Source organism: Salvelinus namaycush, chromosome 21, assembly GCF_016432855.1.
Source record: "Salvelinus namaycush isolate Seneca chromosome 21, SaNama_1.0, whole genome shotgun sequence".
NCBI lineage: Eukaryota > Metazoa > Chordata > Actinopteri > Salmoniformes > Salmonidae > Salvelinus > Salvelinus namaycush.
The window spans coordinates 37705319-37719408 of record NC_052327.1 but is presented as its reverse complement, the minus strand read 5'-3'; the positions used below and the strand labels follow the sequence as shown (position 1 = coordinate 37719408).

The window sequence follows — 14090 nt, the reverse complement described above, 5'->3', positions numbered from 1 at the left end:
ATCAGCACACTAATTGTTTTTTCTAATGGAATTTCTCTCTCTCTCTCTCTCTCTCTCTCTCTCTCTCGCTCTCTCGCTCTCTCTCTCTCTCTCTCTCTCTCTCTCTCTCTCTCTCTCTGTCTCTGTCTCTGTCTCTGTCTCTGTCTCTGTCTCTGTCTCTGTCTCTCTGTCTCTCAGAAGCATAAAGGTGGAGGTGTATGATTGGGACAGAGATGGAGGGTAGGTACTGTCTCAGACACACATATACACACACACACACACACACACACACATGCACACTTACATGCAGGCAGGTACACATACGCCACTTTTTATCACATGATCATTTATGAGACAACACACTATATGGGCAGCCACAAAAATACAGACATTGATGATATGGCATTGAATTAAATAGACAAAATATATTGTATCTCTATGAGAAACAATAACTCTCCACTGTGATGGATGAGGAGGTTGGGAGGATGAGGTCACAGCTGGTAGGTACCAAACCTGTTCAGGGGTGTCTGACACTGAGTACTGTTGCATGCACACAATAATACGATTATTGTGGATAGTCAGATGAATATAATAGTTTGTTTAAAACGTTTGCATGCTTTACAAGAAGAACAGTGCTGCCACATGCACAGATCAAATACAACGCTTGAACGCCCATTTAGCTGTTTACATGTAATTCGAAAGATTGCTCAGAAAACCAGGTGTTTTAATCGGCGTATGCTGATTTCGATTATGACCTTACGCCAATTAAGATAAGCAGAGTAAGGTGTTTACATGACTAATGCCATACTCAGCCTACTGCCATAATCAGTTTAATATCGATTTATTAGTGTGTATGTAAATGTTCTCAATGTGTGTGTTTGCTCATCCAGGCATGACTTCATTGGGGAGTTCAGCACCAGATACAGGGAGATGTCAAGAGGCCAGTCACAGTTCCACACCTATGAGGTAAAACACACACACACACACAAACACACACACACACACACACACACAGTCTTGTACAGCTAACCTTGTGGGGACATACAATTCAGTCCCATTCAAAATCCTATTTTCCCTAACCCCTAACCCTAAACCTAACCCGTACTCTTACCCTAACCCTAACCTTAACCTTAACCCTAACCCTAACCCTAACCCAAAAACCTAAACTTTATCCTAACCCTAAACCTAACCCTAGCTCCTAACCCTAACCCTACAACTAACCCTAGCTCCTAACCTTAATATTTAACTTAATTCTAACCCTAACACTAATTCTAACCTTAACCCTAAACCCCCTAGAAATAGCATTTGACCTTGTGGGGACTAACAAAATGTCCCCAGCTGGTCAACTTTTTGTTCGTTTACTATTCTTGTAGGGACTTCTGGTCCCCACAAGAATAGTTAAGCACGTCCACACACACACACACACACACACACACACACACACACACACACACACACACACACACACACACACACACACACACACACACACACACACACACACACACAACCTTGTCTCAGCTGTTTACCCAAACAATGAACCTTCCAGGGTATTGCACTAATTGTCTAAGCAATAACCTTTGCTCTCCCGCATCCATCTGCTTTCATGGCCTAGTCAAACCTATTAGATTGAGGAACAGAATTCAGTTAGACAGGGTTTATTTTCAACTTAAGATCAACGAGACGAATTGAACCAAGCCCTGTTCTCCTTCTCTGCAGGTGGTAAATCAGAAGAAGAGAGACAAGAAGAAGAAGAGATACCTCAACTCAGGAACAGTGAGTTAATACCCTCTTCTACTCCACCTACCTTTCAACCCTAGCACTCCCTTAATGGGATTCTATCAATGTGATTCTGCACTTATCTGTGCCTGTTCATAGCCCAAAGGAGTCACTGTTGAAAGACGAGTCTAATCCTGCACTCTGTGTGCTGTTGCCAACTTTTCTATGGTTGTTGTGCCATGTTGAAATAGGTGTACTATATTGTGTACTCTATGGTGTACTCTATGTATTGTTGAAATAGGTGTACTCTATGGTGTACTCTATGGTGTACTCTATGTACTGTTGAAATAGGTGTACTATATTGTGTACTCTATGTATTGTTGAAATAGGTGTACTCTATGGTGTACTCTATGGTGTACTCTATGTACTGTTGAAATAGGTGTACTCTATGGTGTACTCTATGGTGTACTCTATGTACTGTTGAAATAGGTGTACTCTATGGTGTACTCTATGGTGTACTCTATGTACTGTTGAAATAGGTGTGGTAATACTGTAGTTCCACTGAAATCCCAATGTGTTTTAAAGGGATAGTTCACTTTTATAAAGTTTTAGGCTTATTATAAAGTCGGAAATAAGCTAAAACTTCAAAAAGTATCCCTTTAACCTCCGAACATGTTGCCAGGTAACCCTGCTGTCCTGCCTGGTGGACATGGAGCTCACCTTCCTGGACTACATCAAAGGGGGGTACGTTACAAAGTTTTGTTTTTAATTCAAGTCTCATTTGAATAGGGCCACATTGAATTAAAGTTACATTTGAAAAGGGATACATTGAATTAAAGTTACATTTGAATAGGGACACATTGAATTAAAGTCTCATTTGAATAGGGACACATTGAATTAAAGTCTCATTTGAATAGGGACGCATTAAATAAAAGTTGAATTTGAATAGGGACACATTGAATTAAAGTTGAATTTGAATAGGGACACATTGAATAAAAGTTGAATTTGAATAGGGACACATTGAATTAAAGTTGAATTTGAATAGGGACACATTGAATAAAAGTTGAATTTGAATAGGGACACATTGAATACACAACAGTCAGATGCATTGCACCATCACTCTTTAGCTTACACCTAATTTCCATTGCTTGTCCCTAGATCTGTGTTAAAACGTTTAGTACTAGCTTTCCATGTTGTATTGTTCATTTTGACTGTGTACCCCATCCCATTTTATTTCCAAGCAGCTACTGTAAAGTACATAATGTATTACTGCAATAGGTTATACTAATTTAACTGAAACTATTTCCATGGTAACCTCTTTATCTACCTTAAGCTCATTTACATCCCTAGTGGTAATTGAAGGTAGGAACAAACTCCTAGCTGAGTGGATTACTAATCAGCTCGTAGGCCTATGTTCATTTTGCAGGGGACAGCAGTTACTGATAACTCATAACCCCTTGTCAATTAATTGAGTTAGTCGGATCGCTTTGAATCGTGATGTAATTGAATGTAGTATAACTGATGCTTCAATATCTTCACTGTTTGCTTTTGTCTTGTAGGACTCAGATTAATTTCACGGTGGCAATTGATTTCACAGCATCAAATGGTGAGTGTGTCTCAATCTGTTTTTAGTTCTTGTTACACCCTGTGCCTGTGTGGCAGTAAGGTAATGTCCATGTGTTTGAATGTTGGTGTCAGAAAACCTAAGACAAAGGGTAAGAAGGAACAATTTGTACCGCCAGCGTTACAGCTACAAGGCTTTTTTTCAAGACAATTCTCAATGGTAGAAAGCTGCTTAATCTTTTTCAATGTATGGACAGCATCCCCTCTTTCCAACTACACAATAGTGTGGACCTCAGTTCTACTGTGTTGGGTTTGTGTCCAGGCAACCCGTCTCAGCCCACCTCCCTCCACTACATGAGTCCGTACCAGTTGAATGCCTATGCCATGGCTCTCAGGGCCGTGGGGGAGATCATCCAGGACTACGACAGTGACAAGATGTTCCCTGCTCTGGGCTTCGGAGCCAAGCTGCCCCCGGACGGACGCGTCTCACACGAGTTCGCTCTGGTGAGGAGACAGGAGACACCTCCATCCATCCTTACATCCATCTATCCCTCCTTCTTACCTGCCACTCTCTCGTCGGTCCTGGTTCTGGACCAGTGGAGGCTGGTGGAGAGAGAACTGATAAATGACCCCTTAGGCTCTGGTCATAAGTAGTTCACTAGTAGTTCCTGTCCTAACTCTTCCTATCCAGATGTAGCGCCCATGCCGCCCTGGGGGCTGGCAGTCATTCCAGCTGCTCAGTTGGGGAACACTCTCCCCAGAGGGGCCCAGCCTGAGACCACGACAGGCCCCATATGCATTCATCTAGGCATTAAGGATTTACCGAGTCAGCCTTTTAACAATGGAATGCATGGAGAGGGAGAGGGAGAGGGAGAGGGAGAGGGAGAGGGAGAGGGAGAGGGAGGGAGGGAGAGAGAGAGAGAGAGAGAGAGAGAGAGAGAGAGAGAGAGAGAGAGAGAGAGAGAGAGAGAGAGCTTTCTAAGTTGTCTCGCTCATGTTCCTGTTTGTTCTGTGTGTTCCTGTACAGAACGGGAACCCTCAGAACCCATACTGCAGTGGGATTGAGGGAGTGATGGAGGCTTACTACCAGAGCCTCAAGTCTGTCCGCCTCTACGGACCCACACACTTCTCCCCTGTTATCAACCACGTGGCCAGGTACTGTAGGTCATACACACACACACACCAGAACTAACCACCATGTACAAAGAGCATTCCCAGTGCGATTCCATTGAACTCCTACTGTGGTCCTTCAGTGTGGTACAATAACCTGCTATGATCAATAGATAGCCCCTGTGTGTTCCACAGTGACCTGTGACTCCCCAGGGAAAGACCAGATGAAAATAAATGCTGTAATAGCTCAGCCGTCCCACTGAAATCAATACTAACTGTGGTGGCATGAACACACCCGGACACACGCACACCTACGCACGGACAAACACCCACGCACGCAGGCACGTACACATGCACAAACACACGTCTTGTCTTCTCAGTTTGAGAAAATCGTTTGCGCTTTGTGTGCAACCGCTGAGCATACCGTGGAGATCAAAGGTCAACATAGGTCTGCCTGTCAGACGGGGATCAGAAAGGAACACTCTTTTCACACCCACTCACAGAACAGTAAGTAACCACACATGAAAGCAGTAGCTTAAGCTATGATTGGTGAAATATGGCTGAGTCGCAAAGAAAGTTCAAGGAGAGGGGCTACAAAAATGATCAGATTAATATTGCCATTGAGAAAATTCAAAACAAAACGAGACATGACCTTTTTCAAGGGCAGTCTCGCAAAAAGACGCATTCTTGCATTCTAACTACCCGCTATTCAAAGCACTCTGAACAAATTAAGGGAATCGTTCACAAACATTGGCACATTCTAAAATCCGATGATAGTCTCGGTAATGTGTTTTCGGACCTCCCCTTGGTCGTATTTTCGCGGGGCAGAAATCTCAGAGATCAGTTGGTTCCCTCTGATTTACCACCCCAAGATATTCCTGAACAACGTCTATTTGCGCCCCTACTGGATGGAAATTATAAGTGTAATGGCTGTGCTCAATGCAATGGCACTTATAAATGCAGATCCTTCAAACACCCACAAACAGGGAAAAAGATTCCAATCAAAGGCGTTATCACGTGCTCCACTAAGGCAGTTATTTATCTTATAACTTGTCCTTGTGGTAAAAATGATGTGGGTAAAACAAAGCGTGCATTAAAAGTACGTATCTCAGAGCATCGTAGCACCATTAGGTGCAAAAACTTGACCTACCCAGTTGCGGCCCACTTTTTGGAGGCAGGCCACTCAATTTCGTCTCTGCGTTATATTGGCATCGAACATGTCACCCTCCCTAGGAGAGGGGGTGACCTTGATAATTTATTGTTAAAACGAGAGGCTGCTTGGATCTTTAACTTAAAGACCCTTGCTCCCTTCGGTCTCAACGTGGACTTTGATCTGAAGCCATTCTTGTGATTGTTGTGACTTTGCCATTGTGGTTGTTTGTAGGCTTGTGTGGTCTTAAGTGAGTCTATGATCGTATGCTATCCATTTGTATTTATTGTATGCTGCTCTTTCTATGCCATTTTAATATTTGAGAAATTAACCAATGATATTAGGCCACTCTTGGCCATGATTACAGACACCTGTGTGGCTTGACACTATATATAAACGAGTCATCCCGCAGTGTCTGTGATTGTACCCTGATGAAGACAGCTTGCCTGTCGAAACTTTGGTAAATTAAATATTTTTGCATCTGAGCTCCTAGAGTGTGCGGCTCTCCTTTATTTTTACGTTTTCTACTCCGCTAGCCAGCACCTCGCCTAAATAGGTGTGCGTTTCTTTTTCTTCTAAATGATTGGTGAAACTGCCACGTCCGTTTATGATATCACAACAAAGAAGTTACTGTTTTACTTTACTTTTTTTTTGTCGGACATAATTGCATGCTCCTCTCCTCCATTTCATCAACACAACGAAACAATAACAAGGGCGGGGGGGGGGGGGGGGGGGGGGGGGGGCGAACAGTGGCGCTGTTTCTCCCTTTATTGGATTTCAGCTTTAAGTGTGCGTCCCAATTGGTCCCATAGGATCTGGTCCAAATGAATGCACTATATATAGTGAATATGGTGCAGTTTAGGACGCACCCTTAATGTCACATCTCCTCACCATCACACAAATAGATGCGAGAACCTAGTTCAGATTAGATTACAACATCACACCGGTGCCTTTATATGAAGAAGAAACATTTTTTATGACAAAAGGGTCACACACAATACGAGGATAATACATGGCCTTCCAGCTTCCAACGTAATCCCTTACTTATTACAGCAATAAAATAAACTGCAAGCGGTCAGAGGTCTTCTCCTCCTCTGCATCCAAAGTTATTCAATGTTGTCCTTCAAAAGTATTCATTCAACGTTGCATGCAGAGAGAATGGTTGGTGGTTGTTGAAAACAAATAAGGCTTTGCACGATTGACCAGTAGACAGACGCTATGGGAGACATTGTGATTAATGGTCATTTTATCCGAGCAGAAGAGAATTGGACTCGGTGCCTCGCTGTCTCCCCGTAGTGTGCAGTGTCCCCGTGCCATACATGCTCTACTTGATATTCACTATTGGGAAATCTTACCCAATCATCTATAAACACACACAAGATTGACTGTAACAAGCTATCTCCCCCATCCCTCTTCGCTCCTCAACTCCCATCTATTTCCCGGTGTGGTCAGACCGCCCACATGGCCTAAGAATAGCCTTGCCGTTCATAGCTCATTTATTCTCAGTGTTACCAAAACACACTGAGGAAAAAACATTTTCACCCAAAGAAGTGTCTCCAGTGTCCAACGAGATGGTCATACTCCCAATACGTGTGGCTGTATTTATTTGCCACTCAGATGGTATGCACCCCCCAGGGTTACAGTCCAGGTATGGGCCAGATTTGGGTCTCAACCATCAGCCAAACCACTGACCAAACCATCACTAACATTGAGTGGCTGCTGCCAACATACTGACTCAAATCTCTAGCCACTTTAATAATAAAAAATCGGATGTAATAAATGTATCACTAGTCACTTTAAACAATGCCACTTTATATAATGTTTACATACCCTACATTACTCATCTCATATGTATATACTGTACTCTATACCATCTACTGCATCTTGCCTATGCCGTTTGGCCATCACTCATCCATATATTTATATGTACATATTCTTATTCATTCCTTTACACTTGTGTGTGTGTATAAGGTAGTTGTTGTGAAATTGTTAGATTACTTGTTAGATATTACTGCACGGTCGGAACTAGAAGCACAAGCATTTCGCTACACTCGCATTAACATCTGCTAACCATGTGTATGTGACCAATAACATTTGATTTGATTTGACTAGCGGTCCATGCATGAGAGTAGATAGATTAGTGAAAGAGTGGTCATAGGCTAACACAAAATATGCTTCATAGCAGGGGTTGGAACCTACATTGTTTTCCAATCATTCCGTTCTGAACAGAACCAGTATTTTTGCTTAATGTTGGACAAAAGCTAGCTAGCTAACGAGCTTGTGTGTGCAGAGCGGCACCACAATTAAAAACACGCCTTTTTTTTGTGGTTAATAAATCCAATGAATAATGATAACTATAGTGTCCTTAACTAGCATTGGAAAAACTGAATCCATTCTTCTGTAATAAAAAAATATCTCTCTAATTTCTGAATCACGCTTGTAACGTCAGTAGGCTACAGTAGTCCATGCTTCAGAGGGGGAGGGACATGAGGGGGGGGCGGGGCAGATTGCCTACACACACGCACACACACACACACACAGCGCACACACACACACACACATACACATACACATACACATACACATACACACACACATACATACATACACACACACACTGGCAAAGATTTCCAGCTGGCAGGCAGACACTGGAATAAGTCAGGGCTTTGCATAGGCGCTTGTTGCATTTTTTGTGGGACTGAAACAAATGCCGGACCGTAAAATAACGTTATTGCCCATGCTTTTAAAATAATGTTTCTATTCTAGAACAGTATATTTTTTTCGGTTTTCGGTTCTGTTCCCTGAATCGGGTCCAACCCCTGCTTCATAGATACATTTAGTTAATTGATTTATGACATTTGACATTGTAGTAATTTAGGGCACGCTCCTATCCAGAGCGAATTACAGTATTATTGATTACAGTATTATTGATTACACGCTGCAACTCATATTGCTCTCCTCCCTGCTCTCCTCCCACCAACCTCGCTGTTTCTCCTCTCTTCTCATTCTCTCTCCCCTCCCCTCCCCTCCCCTCCCCTCTCCTCTCCTCTCCTCTCCTCTCCTCTCCTCTCCTCTCCTCTCCTCTCCTCTCCTCTCCTCTCCTCTCCTCTCCTCTCCTCTCCTCTCCTCTCCTCTCCTCTCTCTCGCTCCCCCCTCCCCTCCCCTCTTCTCTCTCTCGCTCCCCCCCCTCCAGGTATGCACAATCAGTGAAAGACGGCTCCCAGTACTTCATCCTCCTTATCATCTCAGACGGCGTCATCACCGACATGGCTCAGACCAAAGAGTCTATCGTAAATGTAAGACATCTCAAACTTACTATTAATTAAAGGCCCACTCTTACAATCTTTTTTCCGACATTTTTATACATGTAAAATTGATGCTATAGCCTACACATCTTCATGAGTTAGAGTGGTTACATTTATCCAGCCCCATCCCCCAGCTACATTTATAGCAAACCAAGTGGCGGGTCTGGATTTTGTTGTTTTTCAAATTAAGAAGTAGACCTTCAACGTTCAACTCCACCACCACTTACGGTACCACTTACCCAGTCATTCTTGGTGGGTGGACCAACGTTGATAGTGTTTAATGTCTGTCTGTCTACGTTGATGTAATGCTGTTTGGAATGCCCTGACTCAAAAATTGTGTTACATAGAGATAGAAATCGCTGCTTTTCGTTAAACAATTTCCCCTACGTACTGTAATGTGATTGTGGGGTACGATATGAGAACTATGAGTTTCAAGCAACCCCAGAAATAGATGTTCCTCATATCTCTGCCAATTTAATGTTCACCTAAATGGCAATACAAAGTTATGAAACATAGTGATGTGTTTATCTATCATTCTTTCTCACCAGCCTTTGGCAAATGGCTATCCACTCAAAATTGCAATGCAATAGGTGTCCGCTATGGGTGGAGATGGAAATAGGGTTAATTTATAAGCTGTCAGGCCGGCTGGGGTTTAAACACAAGTTGTACATGCATGAAATGAGAGAGGTGACAATCCTACAAAGGCTTGGCAAAATGTGGGCGCCAAACCACATAAAGGAGCAGAATTGGAAAACATTGACCACTTTATGACAGGCAGTTTCTACCATTTTTCTCTGAGAAGGAGAACTTGTACAGTAGTGTCAATAATTGGAGGTATTTCTCCTGTGGCGTTTTAGATAACGATGGTTATTGACGTTGACATTGAAAGGAACTTGTTTTCTCAAGCTCTCTTTTTCGTTGACACCTCTCTTTCTCTTTATTTTTTTCCCTCTCTCTCCCCCCACCTCCAAAGGCGGCTACTCTGCCCATGTCAATTATAATTGTCGGGGTTGGACCGGCGGAATTTAATGGTAAGAAAGGAATAATGGAATGTGTGTGTGTGCACCCGTGTGCGTGTGTTTGTGTGTGTGTGCACCCGTTTGTGTGCACCCGTGTGCGTGTGTGTGTGCACCCGTGTGTGTGTGTGTGTGTGTGCACCCGTGTGTGTATATGCACACATTTGTGTTTCTAATCTCTTCCCTTCGTTAAATCCATTATTGCGCCCCTCACCCGGTTCTCCCTCTCTTCTGCTTCTCACCTTTCCTTTTTCTATCCTTCTTTCTTACCCCTCCCTCTCCTTATCGCTCCCCTCACCCGGCTATCCCTCTCTTTTCCTTTCCCTTTCTATCTCACTCTTTCATATCTCTCTCTCATTTGCTTCCCATCCCCCACATTGTTTATTTTTCTAAATGTCAATGCTCATTTGACCCAACGTTCTACAGAAATGTGTCATCATTTCCCTTCACCTTTTTGTAGTAACAGACCAAGTCCTCGACTTTCATCTCTTATCATAGGAAAGACATGTTTACAATTCATAAAACACTCCAGCTCCATGATAAACACATTCATTCTTTATGAGCAATTAGCCTTTTAAAGTCAACAGTCCTTTAAGATTATCACGCTTACAAAGTCAATGTGCACAGTAGCATGATGTCCCTCCCTGTTCTACTACACATGGTTGCTTTCCCTTATATAGATGTAGGATCTTAATTTGATCACCCTGTTGCAAGAGAACTTTCCTGCAATGAAGGACATTTAAAACTTGTAGTGTATTTGAGGTTTAAAAAGGCTTCTGAAGTTTTGTATTTTCAAAATCAAACTTGATTTTCCCTTACAAAAAATATATCAATGCCTACAACAACAACAAAAAATCTTGATGCTGCAGGATTATTTTCCTGCTTTAGCAAACAGGCTAAAATTAAGATCCTGGATCTGTACATCAGTGGAGGCTGCTGAGGGGAGAACGGCTCATAATAATGGCTGAAACGGAGCAAATGGAATGGCATCAAACACCTGGAGACCTGGAGACCATTCCACCTATTCCGCTCCAGTCATTACCACGAGCCGTTCTCCCCAATTAAGGTGCCACCAACCTGCTGTGCTGTACATATCCCACCACATATTTCACCACACCCGGCTGGGCTGCAACCTGGTCTCAAAGCAAAATGTATGATATTTTACTAAAATCCATGCCACCCCATTTAGTTTGATATGTTACTTTACGCTAGGTTACATTAGATTGGCCTACCAATGTAATAGTGGTCGTACAATATAATACAAATTGTAGGATGTATAGTATCCTACGTCTTGATCGCATTTTACCCGTTTAGTATGATATATTACATTCGACTTTCAGGTGTATGTTTCTCAAACTAGACACTCTAATGTACTTGTCCTCTTGCTCAGTTGTGCACCGGGGCCTCCCAATCATCTTTCTATACTGGTTAGAGCCAGCTTGCGCTGTTCTGTGAAGGGAGTAGTATACAGCGTTGTACGAGATCTTCAGTTTCTTGGCAATTTCTTGCATGGAATAGCCTTAATTTCTCAGAACAAGAATAGACTGATGAGTTTCAGAAGAAAGTTCTTTGTTTCTGGCCATTTTGAGCCTGTAATCGAACCCACAAATGCTGATACACCAGATACCCAACTAGTCTAAAGAAGGCCAGTTTTATTGCTTATTTAATTAGCACAACAGTTTTCAGCTGTGCTAACATAATTGCAAAAAGGTTTTCTAATGATCAATTAGCCTTTTAAAATTATCAACTTGTATTAGCTAACACAACGTGCCATTGGAACACAGGAGTGATGGTTGCCTATAATGGGCCTCTGTATGCCTATGTAGATATTCCATTAAAAAAATAGCCGTTTCCAGCTCCAATAGTCATTTACAACATTAACAATGTCTACACTGCATTTCTGATCAATGTGATGTTATTTTAATGGACAAAAAAATTGACATTTCTAAGTGACCCCAAACTTTTGAACGGTAGTGTATGTTTACTATGTTACGTCTTGTCAAAGTAATGTAACCTAATGTAAAGTAACATATCTTACTAAATGGTTTTGCTCTAAGACCAGGCTGGTTCATCACTCACCCAGTACTGTGCAGTAACTTACAACCAAGGATTTCACGGCTCTACACACACATTTTCTGTACTCAAACAACATTGCATGGCAGGCAATGAAACAGTGTCATCTCGTGTAGCATGCTAACTGGCTCTCTGTGGTAATGTAGTGTGTGTAGTTCATGCACACGGACGATAGTGCAGCATGTGTAGTCAACGATGTGTCATGCTCTGTGGCACTGATGATGTTGACATATTGATGTGGGCTTTGTCCTGACATGGTATGGCTGACTGATGTGCTTCTCTCTCTCTCCTTCTCAGAAATGATTGAGCTTGATGGAGACGAAGAGAGGATCTCATCTCAAGGGAGGTTCGCAGAGAGAGATATTGTTCAGGTATTATGGATTATCTTCACATGTATTATGTCTTTCTCCCCATATCTTCACATGTATTCTGTCTTTCTCCCCATATCTTCACATGTATTCTGTCTTTCTCCCCATATCTTCACATGTAGTCTGTCTTTCTCCCTGTATCTTCACATATATTCTGTCTTTCTCCTCCTCTACACCACTTCTCTACCATATTATTTTCTAATGGAACCACTGTACTCTTTCTCTTACTGTCTCCCCCACTCCTTCTCTTCCTCCCCTCTTCTCCGTTCCTTCTCTCTTCCTCCCCTCTTCTCCGTTCCTTCTCTCTTCCTCCCCTCTTCTCCATCTCTCTTCCTCCCCCCTTCTCTCCATCCAGTTTGTTCCGTTCCGTGACTACATCGACCGCAGGGGGAACCACATTCTCAGTATGGCCCGTTTGGCCAAAGAGGTCCTGGCTGAGATCCCTGACCAGTTCCTCTCCTACATGAGGACCAGGGGCATCAAACCAGGCCCCTGTCCCCCTGCCTACACCCCCACCCCCGCCTTGCACCCCCTCCTCACCCGACGGGTCAGCCGAATCTGAAGGGTAAGACGCCCCCCCTCGACCTCTTCCTCTTTAGCTTCTTCTTCTTCCTCACTGGAGTCATTTCCACGCTCATGTTGCACCTTTGTGGACTCTGGGATTCCATCATCCGTGGCATTGGTCAGCCCTTTCTGTGGAGAGGACAGACCGCCATCGTCCCTCAGGAAGGACTTCCACTGAGAGGTTAGAGGTCAGAGGACGCAGTTTACTGGTCTGACCCAGGAGGTGGGTGAGTGACTGTAATTGACGAGCCAGGAGCAGCATCCAATCTGTGGAGAACCTTTCAGAAGCGCATTTCTGATCTGTTATTTCTATGTCCTACTCTTCCTCTCAACTTCACTTCTCTTTCACCAACAGTCTCTTTCTAAATGTTTACAAAAGTTGAGGATGACGAGGAGGATTCATACTCGTGGACGCATTTTTATTTCTCTCTGATTTGTACTCCAGATGCTCTCTGGCTCTCCTTTTTTTAGCCACAGAGACTGGTGGTAGCGATGATGAAGAGGACGAAGATGATGATGATGACAAGCCCAGGAGCCCCATCCCATGTGCAGTGTTTATTTCTTTTTTACGGAGCATGTTGTAGTCCTAGTAGAGAAGCATGCAGTTAAAGTCCTGCACTCAGGGCCTCCTAGCTGATCATTTATTTTACAACTACCACCTTTTAAGACAGTACCTTCACCACCTATAATCTTCCCACTATATTACGCTCTGTTGTCCGCCTACCTTGACTCAAAGGGGACTTCCTTCCCTTCAGAGTCTGGTCCTATCAAATACAGCAGGGCCTAAACCAGCCTTACTCTCTCTGCATCCCAAATGGCACCCTACATAGTGCACTACTTTTGAGAGCCCCGGTCAAGCGTAGTGCACTATATAGAGAGTAGGGTGCCTCTTGGGATGCAGAATCTATCCGTTGGATACATTCACAGTCGCCATGCTCACAAGGATTCTGGAATAGTGGAATCTCCATCCATGCATGGGAGTCAAAAACATACTTACCAGTTAATTACACCACCACTTCCATGTGTGTCCTCTGACTCTGGAGCTCAGTGGGAAAATGTTGTTTTGTATTTTCAGGAGCATTCTCTCTTTAGTTTCTACCTCTTGCTTCACATCATGTCACTAAACCCTGTGGATGGATGTATTTGTGTTTTGGAAAGGCAGGATGTTAAGCAGTAATATTTCAGTCTATCTTTTGGTTCACAACGTCGCCTTTGTCTCTCACTGAGTGAAAACGTTTTACAT

The 14090-nt window shown here is 43.1% G+C and overlaps 1 protein-coding gene across 1 annotated transcript in view; it reads left to right on the top strand.

Moving 5' to 3' along the window:
- Nucleotides 1-14090, top strand: part of LOC120065891 (copine-8-like) — an 87201-nt gene that overhangs the window by 60409 nt on the left and 12702 nt on the right. The window contains exons 10-22 of the mRNA XM_039016935.1: nucleotides 178-219; nucleotides 870-945; nucleotides 1699-1755; nucleotides 2381-2442; nucleotides 3258-3304; nucleotides 3584-3765; nucleotides 4289-4416; nucleotides 8715-8817; nucleotides 9800-9857; nucleotides 12213-12286; nucleotides 12639-12830; nucleotides 12971-13028; nucleotides 13319-13393. Of these exons, the coding sequence (XP_038872863.1) occupies nucleotides 178-219; nucleotides 870-945; nucleotides 1699-1755; nucleotides 2381-2442; nucleotides 3258-3304; nucleotides 3584-3765; nucleotides 4289-4416; nucleotides 8715-8817; nucleotides 9800-9857; nucleotides 12213-12286; nucleotides 12639-12830; nucleotides 12971-13028; nucleotides 13319-13393 (1154 nt within the window). The remainder of the gene's footprint in view (nucleotides 1-177; nucleotides 220-869; nucleotides 946-1698; nucleotides 1756-2380; nucleotides 2443-3257; nucleotides 3305-3583; nucleotides 3766-4288; nucleotides 4417-8714; nucleotides 8818-9799; nucleotides 9858-12212; nucleotides 12287-12638; nucleotides 12831-12970; nucleotides 13029-13318; nucleotides 13394-14090) is intronic.